Source organism: Pelophylax lessonae (genome assembly GCF_965119305.1).
Source record: "Pelophylax lessonae genome assembly, chromosome: 5".
Lineage (NCBI taxonomy): Eukaryota > Metazoa > Chordata > Amphibia > Anura > Ranidae > Pelophylax > Pelophylax lessonae.
In genome coordinates this window covers 326,457,529-326,477,261 of record NC_138772.1, presented here as the reverse complement: position 1 = coordinate 326,477,261, position 19,733 = coordinate 326,457,529, and the positions used below count along the sequence as shown (strand labels likewise).

The 19,733-nt window shown below is 40.3% G+C and overlaps 1 protein-coding gene across 1 annotated transcript in view; it reads left to right on the top strand.

Moving 5' to 3' along the window:
* The window catches only part of F13A1 (coagulation factor XIII A chain), a 202,710-nt gene that overhangs the window by 163,857 nt on the left and 19,120 nt on the right, over window positions 1-19,733 (top strand). Inside the window, exon 12 of the mRNA XM_082259899.1 lies at window positions 8,065-8,352. Within this exon, the coding sequence (XP_082116025.1) occupies window positions 8,065-8,352 (288 nt within the window). The remainder of the gene's footprint in view (window positions 1-8,064; window positions 8,353-19,733) is intronic.

Here is a 19,733-nt window from a genome sequence, read left to right as displayed (position 1 = left end):
CAATAGCACATGTGAACACAGCAGTGTCTTATCACAGTCAGCACTGGAGCAAAAAGGCTATGAAGGGGGGGAAAAAATCCCCTTTTAACTTGTAGTAAAATAGATCTAAGATGAACGCTGCACATAACTGACTGATAAAAATAGATTTTTTTCTCCCTCCTCCTCCTCCTCAGTGGGCTCAAGTGAGGGCAAAAAGATTGTTCACTGCACCACCACCCACACAGCAAAATCGATGTATACTGTCCCTGCCTAATCTCTCCAGCCTGGCCCTAATATGCTCGATAAGATTGTTCACTGCACCACCCCCCACACGGCAAAATTGATGTAGAAGACTGACCTTGCCTAATCTCCAGCCTGTCCCTAATATGCTCAATGAGATCGTTCACTGCACCAACCCCCACACAGCAAAATCGATGTAGAAGACTGACCCTGCCTAATCTCCAGCCTCACCCTAAAATGCTCTAATAACTCTCCCTGCCTGCACTCCGACCTGTCCCTGCATTCTTTTCGGACACAATTTTTCACAGAATCACTGTCTGTCCCTAATCAGCAGCCAGCACGTATGATGTGTGCTCTCTCCCTAATCTACAGCAGAATGACGCAGCGCGCTGGGGCTCTCGAACTTATAAAGACATGGTCACATGCTTCAGATGGCCAATCACAGCTACTAATACATTAGTAGGCATGGCTGGGATGGCTTAAGGCACACCAATGAAACGCTCGTTGATTGGCTGTTGAAAGCCCGCCATTAAAAGCACGCCATTACATACAAAACACGCTCAACACTAATCAGAACTCCTCCCAGATCTGGACCAGGGCATCACTAAGCTCCTGAACAGACTGAGGTGCAACCTGGTGGCGTTGGATGGACCAAAACATGGTGTCCCAAAGGTGTTCTTTTGGATTTAGGTCAGGCAAGCGTGGGGGCCATTCAATGGTATCAATTCCTTCAACCACCAGGCACTGGCTGCAAACTCTCCACATGAGGCTGGGCATAGTCATGCACCAGGAAGAACCCAGGACATACTGCACCAGCATAGGGTGTGACAATGGGTCCAAGGATTTAATCCCGATACCTAATGGCAGTCAGGGTGCCATTGTCTAGCCTGTAGAGGTCTGTGTGTCCCTCCATGGATATGCTTCCCAAGACCATCACTGACCCACCACCAAACCGGTCATTGTGAATGATGTTTCAGGCAGTATAACGTTCTCCTTGGCTTCTCCAGACCCTTTCACGCCTGTCACATGTGCTCATTGTGACCCTGCTCTCATCTGTGAAAAGCACAGGGCACCAGTGGCAGACCTGCCAATTCTGGAGTTCAATGACAAATTCCAATCGAGCTGCACGGTGCCAGGCAGTGAGCACAGGGCCCACTAGAGGACGTCGGACCCTCAGGCCGCCCTCATGAAGTCTGTACATCTGCTTCCTAAATCTGTGACCTGTTGATGGACCCAAACAAGTGATAGAATGTGGTTTCCTAATGAATGAATGTAATATACTATAAAACAAATATGGATAATTATTAAGATTTTTATTAATTATAGCATGCAACACTTTATTCAGCTCTAAATAGCTGTTTTATTTTTCAACTCCAAAAATATATGTGTATGGAACCTTCCCTTTATAATATATAAATCTAATAGGATATCTGAGGAAAGGAAGCTATTATTTTAGATAAAAGAACAAAGCCTTAAAAAACCCATGGTACAACCATGTCACGCCATAGCTGTATGTTTGTGATTAAAAATAATTTGCAGTGGCAAGACTGGAAATATTACTATGATTATGTCTTCTAGTTGCTTGCATCTGCAAGCAGACAGTTCAGTAAATATTTTAACATTAATAGCAGTTTTGGAATGAAAGTAAAAGGGAAAGGAAATTGGAAAAAAGTCCACTAAAAGAAAGCATGTCAGTGATCACCATTAAGGTTTTTCAATATTTAATGGGAGGTCTATTTGCCATGCAATCCCTGGGAGATTTGTAGTGTGAGTACTGTGCGGTTGCTTAGTTACTGGATCCCAAGAGGATGCATGCAAGGAAAGGTTGTAGAAAGAAAACCAAGCAGTTAACAGAAGAGTAGAGCAATGACATCGAACAAGAAAGGAGAAACTGTCACAGACAGTCCTAGTTCATAAGAAACACAAAGCCATGTAGTGTATATTATTATTGTAACTGGCTAGTGGCTAAAATATACTCAATATTCAAAGTTTCTATGTCATAGATAGTGTTTTAAGAAAAATGACACTGTATTGGAAAAAAAAAAATACAATGAAAGTTAGAGGGAATCTATAGTCCTTTATTGTCTTTTAGATATACCATATATATATATATATATATATATATATATATATATATATATATATATATATACTATGAAAAAGTCACTCTTTGAAGAATCTTATCAAGATGTTAGTGCTTTAAAAATGTCTTTCTATATATCATTTGTAATTAGGCAGCAGGCAGCATCTGTATCAGTTTAATATGTATTAGATTCTGTTTTATGTACTATACAGTACAATTCCCATTTAATAATAGATTTTACAGTGGGTATAGAAAATAATCACAAACCACCCCCCCCCCCTTAACCACTTTCAGACTGGAAGGATTTGCCCCCTTAATGACCAGGCCCTAATTGCGCGGTCGGGCAACGCTGTACCCAAATAAAATTGATGTCCTTTTTTTCCCACAAATAGAGCTTTCTTTTGGTGGTATTTGGTCACCTGTGCGATTTTTATTTTTTTGCGCTATATACAAAAAAAGAGCAACAATTTTGAAAAAAAAAAAAAAACAATTTTTCACATTTTGCTATAGGACATTCGCAAAAAAAAAATATAAAAATCAAAATGTTTTTAACATTTTAGGCCAATTTGTTTTCTGCTACATCTTTTTGGTAAAAAAAATCGCAATATTTTTTGCGGGACTGAGACATTGCGGCGGACCCCTAACTGACATTTTTGACACTTTTGGGGGTACCAGTGACATTACTAGAGAAATCAGTTTTAAAAATATGCACTGTTACTGTAATAATGCCACTGGCAGGGAAGAGGTTAATCCTATGGGTGATCAATGGGTTAAATGTGAGCCTTGAAGAGTGATTCTAACTGTGGGTGGGCTTGTGAAATTACCATAGAGACATGTGATCCTACAGTATATAGAAGGATCACATGAGTTCTGTGATCATTTCAGGGAGAAGAACGGTCAGCTGTGTTTACAACAGCCGACCGTCCTTCTCTCTCAGCGGGGTGCGATCACGGGTGTCAGGCAGCAATAGGAGCCGCCTGACCCTTGCATCAGCTTCCCCGCTGCCGAGTGGGGCCCCTACCTTCCCATGCGTGACCGACGTAGGTCTACGTCGGTTTGCCCAGGAGAGCCACCCTGCCGCAGTAAAAAGGCAGCGGGTGGTCACGAAGTGGTTAAAATAATCACATTTTGTTGCTTTGCAGCCTGCTATGAAGACAGACCTGCTTTTTTTTTTTTATTTGTTTATTATCCAGTTGTATTAACTAGTGCAAATTATGATATCTAAGTTAAAAATATAACACCAACATGTAAAAAAAATAAATCAAAAATCAAAAACAGATTCATTGAGTTGCAAAAAGGATCACCCCCTTATGTCAGTATTTTTTTGAACCACCTTTTGCTTTAATTACAGCCTTTAGTCTGTTGGGATATGTCTCTACTAACTTTGCACATCTAGATATTGCAATATTTGCCCACTCTTCTTTGCAGAATTGCTCAAGTTCAGATAAATTTGATGGCGACCTTTGTGGACTGCAGTCTTCAAGTCATTCCACAGATTTTCAAAAGGGCTTAAGGCTGGGCTCTGACTAGGCCATGCAAGGACATTCATCTTTTTCTCCTTCAACCACTGTGTGCTCATTTTTGCTGTGCTTTGGGTCATTGTCATGTTGAAAGGTAAACCCTCTTTCCATTGACAACTATCTGGCAGAGGGCAGCAGATTTTCCTCAAGAATTTGATGGTATTTTGCCTCATCCATTTTTCCTTCTATCCTGACAAATGTTCCAGTCCCTGCTGCAGAGGAACACCCCCATAAAAGGATATTACCATTTCCATGCTTTACTGTAGTAATGGTGTTATTTGCATGGTGAGCTGTATAGGATTTCCGCCAGACTTATTGTTTGGTGTTGACACCAAATAATACGATTTTAGTCTCATCTACCCATAACACCTTTTTCCATGTGGCTTCAGAATCTTCAAAATGCATTTAAAGATGAGGTGGTGGGTCATTTTTGGCTCTGAGGAAGAGGGTTCTCCCTTGAAATGTATCAGCCAAGCCTACACGGTCACTACCAGGTTTCCTTGCATTATCAGTGCATTGCAGCAGTCTTGGAGGTGACTTGTTCCACTTTTACTGACATGCGTGTATACATCATGCATTTGTGAGTATAATGTATGCTGTTCTTTCACTCTTTTAATAAACATTTATAGTGGTAATGCACTAGGTCGGTGTGCCCTTCTCTTGTTTTTGTTGTTTTGCAGTATGTTTGGATACCCATGGTCCTGAGAGGGCAGCAAGATCGTAGGGTATGATATCAGGGATCACACATACCACTCACTTTTATGCATACCACTTGAATGCAGGAGAAATACTGTTCAAAGAGAAGTTCTAGCCTGGGAAAAAAATTGAAAAGTCAGCAGCTACAAATACTGTAGCTGCTGATTTTTAATATAAGGACACTTACCTGTCCAGGAAGCCTGGGTGTAGGGGACGGCATCTTCACTAAGTGAAAAAGGAAGTGAAGCCTTGCGGCTTCACAGCCGGTTTCCTACTGAACATGTGCGAGTCTGCACTTTCTGAATGATCCTGCTATCTTCTGGGACCTGTGTGTCTTCCAGAAGGCGGTGGGGGGGATAGGAGGAGGAGCCGAAAATTTCATAGATTGCCACACAAGGATTTTGATGATCTCAACCGGAAGTGGGTACCTGGTTTTGACAAGTATCCGCTTCCCCCCTCCCCAAAAGTGCCAATTGTAGCAGCGGGGGGGGGGGGGCAAATAAGCAGAGCTTCCCCTTTTGGGTGGAGGTCCGCTATAAGAGAGTCAGATGGTCAGAACAACCAGGTGGAAGCTATCACATTTAGTAGTGGTAATAATACCATTACTAATGTTTCACTTTACACAGCAGTTGGAGTTTTGCTTGGCAAGTTACCCACTAGTTCAACTGTTCACACAAGACTCTCCATAGATTGTACACTGTGCAGAGGTTTCCCTCATAGTATTTACCCTGCTCGTCGAATATTGTGATCCTATAATGTTAAGCTATTTTCTCTATTGGTGAATGTTAACTCTCATGGTCAAATATTCTTAGGGTTTTTTTGTTATGATTAAATATTAGGAAATGCTACATTTGCCCAGTAAAAGGCAACAAGGAAACTATTACTCACCGATTACAAACATTTAGGCCTCTTGCACACGATACTCCTGTTTGAGCATCTCACGGCTTGAAAATGCTCAATACAGCTTTTTGAGCTAAAATACAGCCCATTAATTGTTATGTGCCTATGCACACAGGCGCGTAAACAATCGCTGTGCATTCTTCAGTAAGAACATAATAGAAAAATCTGCATTTTTGGTCAGTAATTTAAGCCTCAAAGCACGCAAATACTTGCGAATACTCACAAATACTCGTGAATACTCGTAAATACTCGCAAATACATACAAAAAAAAGGTCTGGAAAAAGGAGATGCTCAAACAGTAGTATTGTGTGCAAGAGGCCAAAAGGAGATGCTCAAACAGGAGTATCATGTGCATGTCTAATGCTATTTTGTTATGCTTGCACAAATGTTGAGACTCAAAGCAAATTTTTTATAAATAGACCCCTTAAACATAACTGCTATCCAACCAAGGGTGAATGGGACCATTGAGCGTTGTTGTATGATGCAATCCTGTTATAATTCTTCACTAGAGCATTGCTGTTTTTTGTTACACTTTGGCGGGACCATGATTTACATGCATGGTAGGTTGATTTTGCCTTTAGTAAAACACATCACGAAATACATATAAAATTGACTTCAAGGCAACATCCATCAGCACATATATTTTTCAGGCCAGATGGCTAAGTTGTAGCAGAAAATATTCAGTAAATGTAATATTTTGTATCCTATAATGATTAACTACAGCTTGCCTGCAGGCAGGATAGTAAAAACATAACTGAAAGCATCATTGAATTGAAGCTTTCAGTTACTGTAAGCTTGTTAATAATAATTAATAATATAATAAAGCAATGAAAATCACGATAGATATGAAAAGGTCAAAGTCACAGGGCCTACATAACTGGGTTTAACCAGTTAAGGACCGCCCTAGAGCAGATTTACTACTACAGGGCGGCCCCCCTGCGCACAATCACGTATATATACGGCCGGTGGACCGCTTCTCCTGTGATTACTCATAGTAGAAGCCGATCAGTGGGTGGCGGGCATTGGATGTCCGCTGGCACCAGCAGATCATTGAGCAGTGTTACAGGCAGATCTCACCCTCTGTTCTTACAGAGGGGAAAGGGATGGATTTTGTATTCCAGGGAATAGTAAAAGCACCACCCATAGTATAGTAAAACACTAGCTAGGCACACAGTTAGCCCTTTGATTGCCCTAGATGTTTAACCCCCTTCCCAACCAGTGTCATTAGTACAGTGACAATGCATATTTTAGCACTGATCACTGTTTTAGTGTCTCTGGTTCCCACAAAGTGCCTAAAGTGTCAGTTAGTGTCCACCGCAATATCGCAATCCTGCTATAACTCGCTGATTGCTGCCATTGCTAGCTTAAAAAAATAATTCCAGTATATATACCATCGTTTGTAGATGCTATAACTTTTGCGCAAACCAATCAGTATATGCTTATTGGCATTTTTTTTTACCAAAAATATGTAGCAGAATACATATTAGCCCTAATTTATGAAGACATTTTTTTTATTGAATATGTTTTAAAGCAGTAAGTAAAGTAAGAAATATTTTTCTTTTTTTTTTTTCAAAATTGTGGGTCTTTTTTGTTCATAGTGCAAAAAATAAGAAATGCAGGGGTGAAAAAATACTACCAAAAGGAAGCTATTTGGGTACAGGGTCGCATGATCGCGCAAATGTCAGTTAAAGTAACACAGTACCATATCATAAAAAATGGCCTGGTCGTGAAGGGGTGAAAAACTTCTGGAGGTTAATAGTTAAGGAGGTTTTGGCAAACAGATGGGTTTAACAATTTTGGAAGTAAAAAACATAGATACTGTATGTTACTTACTCAATTCAGAGTAACAGAGAAGCAAGAGAAGAGGTTTCACGGGATGGTCTAGAACAGGAAAGAAGCAGACCAGTCAGAGCATAGCTTGCATTGGGCAATCTTCTAACCCTCTCTCTGTGGATTGAAGAATTTTGGGACAGTATTGTTCAGTCCTTATGGCAGTCATAGCAACTGGTGGGGTTGCATGTACCTTGACATTCATTTTGCTCAATATGCAGACCAGTTTAGGTATGCTGCCCTTTTGTTATGTCCATTTGAGTGTCAATGAACTTGCTATTTACTCAAAACTGAATCTGTGGTTAATTGTGCAGTCGTCTCTAAGTCATGGTGCAAATGGAGGCCTAGCCTACAGGTTTATGCAGATAGTGAGTTTTATGTAAAGTGCCTGAAAAGGACCTGTTAAATAGAAGCCACTTTACTATTTTGTGTGAATAAACAACATGCAGCACAGGACATTTTCTATCATAAGGAATGACCAGCAAATCTGTGCTTATTCTTTCAACAATATAAGCCACCTTACCTCCTGCCCCATGTTCATATGGACACTGGAGAAACAGCGCAATAATGCAAGATGTATGTAATTAATACAAAAATAAATTGACCCAGCTCTTGATTACGTATTACTAATCACCCAACTGCATATTCCAGTCAACAGAGCCTTGTAAGGCCATGCTTAGCCATGACTGTCTTTCATTAGTACCAAACTCTTTATAATATATTTCCTTTACTAATAAACCAATTCAGCAATGGTTTTTGTATTCATTTTTATATATCTGTGAATCTTATAATAGATTTTTTTGTCTTCTCTACCAGGCTGTGAAGAGGAGAGACTGGCACTTGAAGCAGCTCTCATGTATGGTGTCAAAAAGGAAATCCGAGACGAGCTACAGCTACTCACCGAGCATGACACTACAATAGACTTTCAGGAAGATAATGCAGTATTTGGCAGTGACTTCAAAGTCATTTTAACATTCAAGAATCAAAGCTCCAATCTGTATACAGTATCAGCCTATCTAACTGGACATGTTGTATTTTACACTGGAGTCCTGAAGTCAGAATTCAAGAATAAAACCATTGAAGTAACTCTGGATCCTTCTTCTAGTAAGCATTCAAATTCATTTGCATTATATTTTTATTATATTTTTATTAATTGGGGCATTGTTACCACAAGGTAAGCTGAGTATTTGGCCACAGAAAGCATTTTTGTGTCGGTTGCACAAGCACAGTTCACGTGCACCACTGCCTGTGGTAGTCATTGAAAGAATAACAATATTCTTCTTAATGTATTACTGAATAAGTAATTTTAGCCAAAACTTTTTTGCTTAATTTTGGACAGTCATCAAAAAAGGTGCAGCACAAATATTAAAATGGGTAACAGCAGTGAATGAAACCATAATTTATAGCTAAAACACATTTTAGATGTTTTACACTAAGTATGGTGGTGGAAAAGCTAAGTTGTAAACTTGTCAAGAAGTCCAGGCCATGGAAACAGGGGCCTAGGATTTAGAGGCTCAGCAAAAACTCAGAAATATATTTGAAGATTAGCGCTATACTTTTCTCTACAATGCTCCGGGTTGTGGGTGGGACCTTGGGATCCTCACGTACAATTCAAGACTATTGACCCTGCATAATACTATATGCTATACTAACAAATACCAGCTGGAGCAGTAGGATTGAGGAGTAAGGTAAGTATTAGATCTTATCCTCTAGCCCTAGACTCAACAACCCTTGCAGTGTGTCCTCCCATAATTTTTTTTTTTTTTTCTGCCTAGAGTAGGTCTTTAAAATTGGATGTAAGTGATAGAGTCTTGCAACTTCATTGACTGTTAGGGCTACTTGGGAGGAAGGCTGTGATTTTCTAGTTGTTTTACACACCGAAAGATCCTGTGGGCTCCTGGAGCTTAGAGCAGATTTTGCACCTGCTGTGACGTCTTGATAAAATGGGAGCAAGGTTTCACAACACAGCAGCTCGGGTACATTTTTTGAATAATAATAACACAATGATCTGCGAGCTTCTATGGGTATAATGAGGGTATGCCGCTAGAACTAATCACTCCCCTTAATGTAAGTGTGTGGGTAGCTTAGAAATATATAAATTAAAGTGCTATGCAAATGTGAACTTTTGAGTTCACAAACTGCAAAAAATGTAAACAATTCAGGTGTGTATAAGTGAAATAAATGAATAAATAAATAAAGTGCTGTGCATATATGTAATGTGGATACTAAATCCACTTTGTGTATACACACTAATTTAATAGTATCCTTATTTCACTTAAAAATGACTTTCAAATCCAACATAAATAAATAAAGTGCTGTGCAAATATACAATAAATAAATCCGCCTTGTGCATACACAGAAAATAAAAAGTATCTTTATTTCACATGAAGATGACTTCCAATAAATACAATGTGTGATCCTATTGATAGTATCCAATGCAATTAGTAATGACACAATGAAATAAGTCCTTCAATAAGAAACAAAGTGCTGAATCAATAGTATCCATGATTGAATAGCTGATAACCGTGATCATATGTTTGAGAAACAGATCCCAATCACCATTGCTGAAATTTCCAAAAATATAATTCAATGTGCCACCTCCACATTTGTGACCCCCCTTAAGGTGGGTATCTCACCTTAAGGTGTGTGACCTTGTGGCTAAGCTTGGTCAAATAGAGCTTCAGATAATAATTAAGGATACTGGATGGCTTCTCTCCTTCACCATAAAAGCTCCCAGTGGGTCCGTATCACACTTGAGTGACTCACATGTATGGGAAAAAACGTTCCAAGTATTGTTTTATAAAATCACTATTTATTAAAAACATATATATTGCACTTACATTCACTGGGTGCCTGCAGCGCACCACTCTTTACACGCGATGTATCATATATCGGAATATATATTACAGTATATATAATATATAATACATATTCCGATATGTGATACATCACTTGTAAAGTGTGGTGAAAGTCATTTTTAAGTGAAATAAGGATACTATTAAATTAGTGTGTATACACAAAGTGGATTTATTATCCAAATTACATGTTTGCACAGCACTTTATTCATTTATTTCACTTATACACACCTGAATTGTTTTACATTTTTTGCAGTTTGTGAACTCATAAGTTCACATTTGTGCAATATATAAATAACATTTATATATTTCTAAGCTACCTACATTTTTTGAATGTCAATTACCATTTCTCTTTTTGGCATGTTGCAAAAGTACTATAATGACTAGAATACCTTTATACATGCATTTTATAGGAAAAAAATATAATATTTGTTTGCTATACCTTGCATTGCATAAGTTGAAAAAAATAAAAAATACTGTAGCTACCTAAAAAAAAAAAAAAAAAACAATTACTGTAACTGAAAGTCATGGTTATTATCCAAGAGCTTCACTGAGATATTTAATACTACAGTCTCATAAAGTGTATTTAAATCTAGTTTTTTAAAACATTTTGGACAGACTAGCAGTGTTTCTCAACTACAGTCCTCAGGGCACACTAACAGGCCAGATTTAAAGTATTACCTGGGGGAGATGCAGACTAGAATACTGCAATCACTGAGCAGCAAATGATATCACCTGGGATGTATTTCAATTTTCTTGCAAACCTGGTCTGTTAGTGTGCCCTGAGGACCAGGGTTGAGAAACACTGGACTATAGAATGGTTGGGACCCCTGTAAAGTCCCACTGGGGGAATATCCTCTTGTTTCCTGTCCTGACTCCTGAAATCTCTCCAAAGTAAGGGAAATTACCTCTTAGGCAATTGTCAACCTAACAAGTGTCCTACCATAATTTTTCCCATCTAATCTTGTATGGGTGACAACTAGATTTTCCCTTTCATTCAGAGCTAGTGATAGAGAAATAGAGAGGACAAATCTGCCCATCTATAATGTCCTGCATGGGTTATAAACCATTATTACCCTATCAAATATTGCAAAAAAAAAAAAAAAAAGTTTGGGCTTTCAGAACCAAACACTATAGAATATAGTAGTGCATGAGTTAAAGCTAAATTCTAGACTAACATATAAATACTCAGATAAGATCCAAATAATGGAACAGTTTTACCTGCCAAAGGATTTCTATTTTTGTTTATCCATTCCTGAAATTGAACACAGACATTTCACAAGCACAGCCAGATGAATGCCAACTCTTGCTATTTTACAGTTAAAATTTGTAGAAGGTATAGCGTGGTGTCTTCTCTCCACCCACAACCTGCTGAATGGATAGTGAAATAGCACCAGCAGACTGGTGAGGTCAACTCTCTGCTCACTTTAATCTCCCCTCCTATCACAATGTTACTTGTCAACGCATCTGCATGTAGCACATGTAGTTGGCTCCCAGTCCTGTCTCACCCTCTCTTGAAGTGCTACATAGGTGTGCGCCGCCTATTGTATTAGGGTGTGCACCCCAAAGCTCAACCACACATGCCTTTCTGTGCAGCCTCAGCTGCATTGGACAGTGAATGAATGGGAAGTGCTCTGTGCTAAACGGCTTCCTGTCCATTCACAAACTGAAGCATAGTAAACCTAGTTGTGTTCACAATGTTCATTTGGAAAAGGAAGGCGCCAGTAAATTACATATTTACTAGCCCCTTTCCCCACTCTCCATCCTGCAGCGTAGTGATTAGGGTGTGCCCAGGCACACCCCCTGCGCACGCCTATGAAGTGCTACTGTACAGGAGATCACAAGTGGCTGATAGGTAATCAAATTAAGGAACTTAGACTCATAGGGTTAATTTACTAAAGGCAAATAGACTGTTCACTTTGAAAGGGAATGCTTCCCTGTGCTTAGTAAATGAGGTGAAGCTCTGCTGACTTTCATTATCCAATCGTGTGCAAGCAAAAAAGTAGTTTTTTGTATTTTCCTTGCATGTGATTGGGTATTTTTTGAAAAGTGAACCTTCACCCGATTTACTAAGCTTTGGCAAAATGCAACTTCCCTTACAAAGTGAACAGACTATTTGTCTATAGTGGATCAACCCCATTGCATTTAAATTTAAAACAATTAGTGACGCATTAACAAATACTTTGCTATATAAATATGTGCCCTTTAAATCTGCCTGTAATTCAGTTCTAAGAAATGAGAAATAACAGCACAAAGAAAACAAGCTGGAAAATGTTTTTTGCTTGATCGTTGCAAGAAATGTTATTTAGAAGAAGAATAATGTGTTTTAATGAGAGGAAAGAAATCACTGCTGTGTTTGGCATCATCTGCCATGTGGGCAATACGTTTGAAGGAGCAATGCTTGGCATAATCTGCAAAAAGATTGTATAGTTTTAAAGCTAAACGTGCTGACATGGCTTTTTGAAGACAGTAACTTCTTTATGTATTATTAAGCTTACCTGAGGATATATGCAAAGCAAAGCCTTGCTTTGAAAGAATGCCATGCAATCAATATTTATTGCTGTTTTCATCCTTAGCAGTAACAGCAGTGTCAATAGCATGTTTTCCTTACAAACAACAGCAGACTTGCTTCGGCTAGATGAAATAGTGCTCACCCCGCTATGACTTTCCATCTTTGTCATAGAAATCCCTCTTCTGATTACCTCTGGGAAACAGGGTTACAGTCAGGTCGTTGTGGCTTTATAGCAAATCCTGACATATTTCAGTCATTCAGCTTCACTGGGCTTTTAGATATATACTAAATTATCAATGACACACCAAGGAAGTGTGGGGACTTTTTGAAGCAAGATCATAAAAGTAATACAGCTACTGCCTGCTCATAGAAACCTAGTATGTTATTGCCAGTACTACCATAGTAACGTACTATATACCCAATTACCACCCGCTTGCATGTTTTAAATAAGAATTCAAATGCAGACCTGTGCATAGTCTATTTAAGGCCTACTGACTGTTCAGTGTAAAATAGGTAAATACATTCCAAGTTCATAAACAAACAGTAAAATGTTTTCAGCTGTAATTTTAAAGTGATACTAAAGTCTTGTTTTATTTTTTTATTTAAAAATAACAAACATGTCATACTTACCAGCCCAGATCCTCTTCTTCTCGGGTCCCTCTTCGGCGCTCCTAGACCCTCCCTCCTGCCTCTTAGGGGGGGCACCTGAGCCCAGCCGCAGCACCGTGTGTCCATTCAGACACAGAGCCTTGGTTCGGCCTCGTCCCCTCTCTCTCCTCATTGGCTCACTGAATTTGATTGATTGCAATGCCAATGGCGCCTGCTGTGTGTCTCAGCCAATGAGGAGTGAGAATCCCGGACAGCTGAGTCTCTCATGCAACATCGCTGGATCAAGATGGGTTTAGGAAAGTATTAGGGAGGTCGAGGGTAGCTGCTGCACACAGTAAGTTTTTTTATCTTAATGTATAGAATGCATTAAACACTTACCGCATAGTAACGTACGTCGGCAGACTTTGCGGTAGTATACCGGGATAATGCCTCTAGCTAGAGACACCATCCCGATACCGTGGTTTACAGCCGACGGTCGGCTTTCCGTCGGTAATGACCGATGCGGCTTGGGAGCCGCTCGATCGTTACCCGGGTAAGCGGGAGGGGACGCCCCCCCCCCTCCGCCTTCCGTCCCACCGGGAGCCCCGAGCACCCAGCCGGCGCGTCCGCCGGCTGGATGGAGTCCCGATCAAAACCAGAAACGGCTTCGATCGGGTCTCTGATGACGTAACCCGGAGGCGGCGTCCATGACGTCACTTCCGGGTTACTCTGCTGCAAATGGCGGCAGATTTAAAAAACGGCTGTATGCAAAAATGCAGTTTTCGGCGTTTTGCATACATGAAAGTGTAGTGGAGGGGTCTAGGGTCTTTTAGACCCTCGATCCCTCCATAAAGAGTAGTAGCAGTAAATCGAAGTAGTTTTCTAGGAAAAAATACTGATTTTAACTTGTAAACAAAAAGTGTCCGAAATAGGGCTGGGGCTTAAGTGGTTAAGATAAAAATAAAAAAACTCCTGCCTTTAAAACCACTTTAAATATATAGAGTAAGCACACCACATAACCAAAATGCTGTAGCAATACACTGGTGTTAGGCAAATACATACAAGTATACAGCAGGTACAGATATCCCAATATGTCATGTAGCACCCTTGCCTTAAACAAGGGGCTACTGGTATATTTAGCTGTGCTTGGTGGTAACTAATCTGGATAATTTGTAGTCTTTGTGATCATTTGGGTTTTCTTTTAAGCCTGGTTTAGCTGTGATTCCTCCCCTTTGTCAATAGGTGGCACTGTTGCCTTTGGCATTAGTATGATGAGCTGCAGTGAGACTGAGTTATGAGTATGCATATCTCTTTCAGCCAAGGAGTTTCAGGTCACTGAGCATGCTGGGGGAGATTATATTATGATGAAATGAGGCGATCTAGGTCCTCCCACCCAGACCTTGGTGGAACAAGAACTTTGGAGGAACAGCTGCGTTTGGTGAGGCCTGAAGTCTAAGGATGGCCATGTGCTCGAGGCTCTGCTAGAGAAAATCTGTTTGTTGCTTGGGGGCATGGGAAAGGCTCTGCTAAAGAGAGAGCCTCTTGTTGCCTGGGGGCATGAGAAGGATGGAGTTCTGAAATGAAGTAACAGAGGTTACTCTTTTTGATCTGGGACTGTGGAGAGGCTGGGAAAGCATTGAGTTGTGAGTTTTTAGTTGCTATAATAGACAGATGTTGCTACCCTAGGTACAGAACATTGGGTGCAGGCCTATGGCCCTTGCTCTGTATTGCTGTCTACCTGGCTGTTTTGTTTTCGGAGTCTGCTGATTTGTCTGTCTACTGTCCTAGGGTGTCCTGTGCCCTAACCCTCTCTCCTGCATTTTTTCTGTTTTGAGCAATAAACTCAATTTTGTTAATCCTAAAAGTGACTGGCGACGGTCTTTTCTGCAACCGTCAATACCTACCATGCTTAAGAACCAACACCCTGAGGTAAAATGTCAGCTGGGGGTCAGGGGGAGGCACTACAGTCATATAACAACATTCATAATACAGCAAAGATATTCACTCCTCTGTCGAATCACAGCGAAAAAAAACACATTCATGCATATAGGTAGACTGAGCCACAGTTAGAACATGTAGCGCTACCCTTGCTGGAGCCACTGGTAAATATGGGTATCTCCCACCCTGCACAGCCAGGCATACAAATTTTCCACGCACGCTGAAGTCAGAGATCAGTCCTTGCAGCTTTGTTTTTATGTTTTATTAGGGGAGTTGAACTTGAGTAGGGAATAGGGTTATTATGGGATGCCCACTTGATCAACATAGAATTTTTTAGGGACAGTAGTTAGAAAAAAATATATCTGAGTGTGTGATCCATGGGTCCCATTTATTAGTGTGAAATTTCATAGAGTTGTATATAGTATGAAATTTTTTTCCATAATACGTATAGATCAAATTTATTCTTGTTTTAAGTTGTGAAACCTGGAAAGAGTTTGATTTCCAATGAATGGCAATCAAACTCTTTCTAACTATACTGCTATGTACCTATATCCAGGAACTATATTTTTGATATCCTTGTTGTTATTTTGATATCAAACTCCCATATTTAAGGGAGACAACCTGAAATTACTTAAGATGTTTATATTTCTATTTACTCTACGTGATACCATTATTTGTCATAATAATCTTGCTTGTAGAGCTACATCTCCCAGGACCCGCTAGCACTGAAAAGATGATCCAACACAGACTCAGTCAGATCCAGAGAAGTTGCCCTTTCCAGGCAGGGACCATAGGCGCCTTTAGTAGTGTAGCAGAAAAAAGTTCTTGGTGCTCAGCTGTCCTATTCCTGTGGCTACTGATCCCAGTACCGCCTCTTGAGGCAGTGCCAACCAGCCTGGCTGCAGCTGTCCCTTTTACTTGCTCTCCTGGCTACTTCTCAACAGTTCTGATTTTGAACAGACTGATTCTGCATCCTTCTTAAACTGCTTGCACCCAGTCCCTCCATTCAACAGCCCTCCTGGCTGTCTACCTCCCTGGAGATTTGCTCGGCAGTGTTATCCCATTGTCCTCTCTATGTTCCCATGCCTCCTGGTCAGGATGTTCCTGTGTGTCATGAAGAGGGGCCCCTTCCGCAACCAAGCACAGGCCTGAGTTCACCCCCCCCAGACTAGGGGGCTACTCTCAAAGGTCTCCAACAGCTCAACACTCTATCTCCATCTTCCACCCGAACTCCACACTGCCCCAGCTGGGCTGACCCTGAATATTTGGGGGGCCTGCCCCCTGCCAACTCATCTGTTGGGGATTGGTCAGGGCCCTCAGAATACTCCAGACAGCTTCTCTTCCCCTCCACTCCCATCCCTGCAGAACCTTCTGTGTGTTTCCAGAAGAAGGGGGAGGTCTCAGAGATGTTGCCTGTAAGTCATACCAGCCCTTTCTGAGTCACCCAACCCCAACCCAGAAAAACGCACAGACCTGGCTGCTAGCCAAGCCTGACATTTCACCTACTCTGTACACAAAAACCTAACTCTAGTATTCTAGCAACGATAGGCGGTGCTACTAACAAAGAAGAGCCGATGTTCTGAAGAAATACATACAGGAGTTCAGTACCCAGAATAGAGTACTGAAAAAGATAACTGAGTCAGATCCTGGTGAAAAGAGAGAGGAGGAGGAAAAACCTAAGTTTTGGGTGATTAAGAACCCACTTTCTCAAGAACCTCCCTTTCTCAAGAACCAGTTCAAGAATATATATGTGTAGCATTCACAGCATAAAGTGTACACATTTTTTTAGTTTTGGATGAAGCACATAAAGGTTAGACCCCATGTCAGGTTTTAATTACTGATGGCGCATGTTAACCTCCCTGGCGGTATGATTATGTCAGGAATTACATACCAAAAGCGGTACAATTGTTTTCATGGAAATTTGGCGTTATGTATTATAGGCCTACAATTCTTAGTAATTACTGACTTAAACCTGACCAAAACAAGAATCTAGTAGACATCCCAGATGTGATAAATTTGAAACACAAACACGTGAATTATAATCGAATCAATAATATTATTTTATTATTTAATATATAATATATATAATAAAATTATATTATTGATTAGATTATAATTCATGCATTATATATAGATATATGTGTGTATATATATATATATATATATATATAACGCATGAATTATAATTGAATCAATAATATAATTTTATATATGTATATATGTGTGTGTGCATATATATATATATATATATATATATATATATATATATATATGCATATATATATGCATATATATATATATATATACCGGTATATATATATATATATATATATATATATATGCATATATATATATATGCATATATATATATATATATATATATATATATATATATATATATATATATATATATATATATATATATATATATATATATATGCATATATATATATATATATATATATATAATATAAAATGTGTTTTGTGCAACGTTTTTTTTTTTTTTTTTTTGAATTTCCCTCCCTAGTTCCGCTCCCATGCAGGGAACGGAACTAGGAAGTGATCAGACCGGCGGAGGGACGGAGGAGCGGCGGGACTCTCTGCTGGCGATCTCAGCAATGAGAGATCATCGCTGGATCGCCAGGATAAGGTAAGAAAACACCGCTGCGCTCTCTGCAATCCACCCAGAGCGTGACTCTGGGTTACCGCTCCTGATATGAAAAATCAACCCCGAGTCACGCTCGGGATTACCGCCAAGGAGGTTAATCTGGGGAGCCATGACTAAAAACACTGAGGTTGATTTACTAAAGGCAAATATACTGTGCACTAGAAGTGCACTTCAATTACACTGCAAGTGCAGTTGCTCTAGATCTGAGGGGAAGCTCTGCTGATTTCTATCATCCAATCATGTGTAAGCAAAAATGCATTTTTTTCTTTTCCTTGCATGTTCCCCTCAGATCTAGAGCAACTGCACTTGCAGTGCACTTGTGGGTGCACTTGTGGGTGCACTTGTGGGTGCACTTACGGGTGCACTTGGAGTGCACAGACTATTTACCTTTAGTAAATCAACCCCCTTGCGCTCATTGTAGGTGTATATTGCTTTCCGTGTCCCAACTAGAGATGTTCAACCTTTTTTTTTGTCCTAGCAGCCATTTTTATTGGGACTAAAAGTGAAGGAAAATCCAACATTTTTAGAGGTCACTGGAGCAGGAAAAGAGGGGAAAACTTTCAATAGAGACTGTTGTTCCTGTCAAAGATTTCCTGTTGTTTCTACAGTACATAAGTAAGGGTAACCTACCCAATGGAGCATAGACTGCAAACAAAAAATACATTAGGGATTTCAAACATTTTCAACTCTATTCCATCTAAAATGAAAAAAAAAAAAAAAAAAATTGGCTATATATACAGTTTAACCACTTCTGAACCGGAAGGTTTTACCCCCTTAATGACCAGGCAATGTTTTACGATACGGCCAGGGGAAGACTGGGCCAGGGGGAGGGGGGGGGAATTGCCCCCTGGGCCACTCTGATAACCCGTAAAAAGGCTGCACTGCTTCTGCCACAGACATGCCTAAAGGATTCCAGGTGAAGGGATGTAAAAAGTCCCCGACCGCTGACCTACTGAGTGCGGGATGACAGAGCACAGCCCCCCCCCCCCCAGCATGGATGGCCAGTTCCATGCCCCACTGGAGACTCTTCTGCCCCAGCCAGCCCCGGCTGAGCTGTCCCAGCCCCCCCCCCCCCACCATCCCCCAGCTGGCCAGGTCGGGAACGCGTATTCAGTCGGTAAGTAGAGAGTATCTGGAGCAGGGCTTCAGCTTGGAATGGGGGTCAGGAGGATTGGCAGAGTGGGAGGGAGGGTGAGGGAAAGTGGGAGGGGGGGCCGAGTCACTGCATCATGGGCCTCTGGTTTGTACTTGAACCCCTGGGCTGAAAGTTGCCAGTCTGCCTATGGATACGGCACTTCATTATTTTATCTGACAATTGCACGGTCGTGTGACGCTGTACCCAAATAAGATTGATGTCCTTTTTTTTCCACAAATGGAATCTTTTGGTGGTATTTGATCACCTCTGCGATTTTCTTTTTTTGTGCTATAAACAACAAAATGTGCGACAATTCTGAAAAAAAAAAACAATATTTTTTACTTTCTGCTATATAACATTCCCAATAAAAAAATCTAATTTATTCATCATTTTAGGCCAAGCTGTATTTTGCTACATATTTTTGTTTAAAAAAAATCCCAATAAGTGTATATGATTGGTTTGCCCAAAAGTTATCACCTCTACAAAGTAGGGAAAAGATTTCTGTAATTTTTATTTTTTTACTAGTAATGGCGGCGATCAGCGATTTTTAGCGGGATGCGACGTTGCGGCGGACAGTAACACATTAAGTGACAAAAATATAAGGGGCTGCTGTTGCTGATTTCATTATGAAAGGGCTGCTTGGCTGTTTGTTTTGCTGTCTTCGACCCTTGCTTATAGAACCTAGGCAAGTATGCAGATACGAAAGTCAGATGTCTTTGGCCTCGTGCAGATTGGGTGCTTAGCTCGCATCTCAGATTCCGGTGTTTTCATGCAGCCAGAAAGAACAGG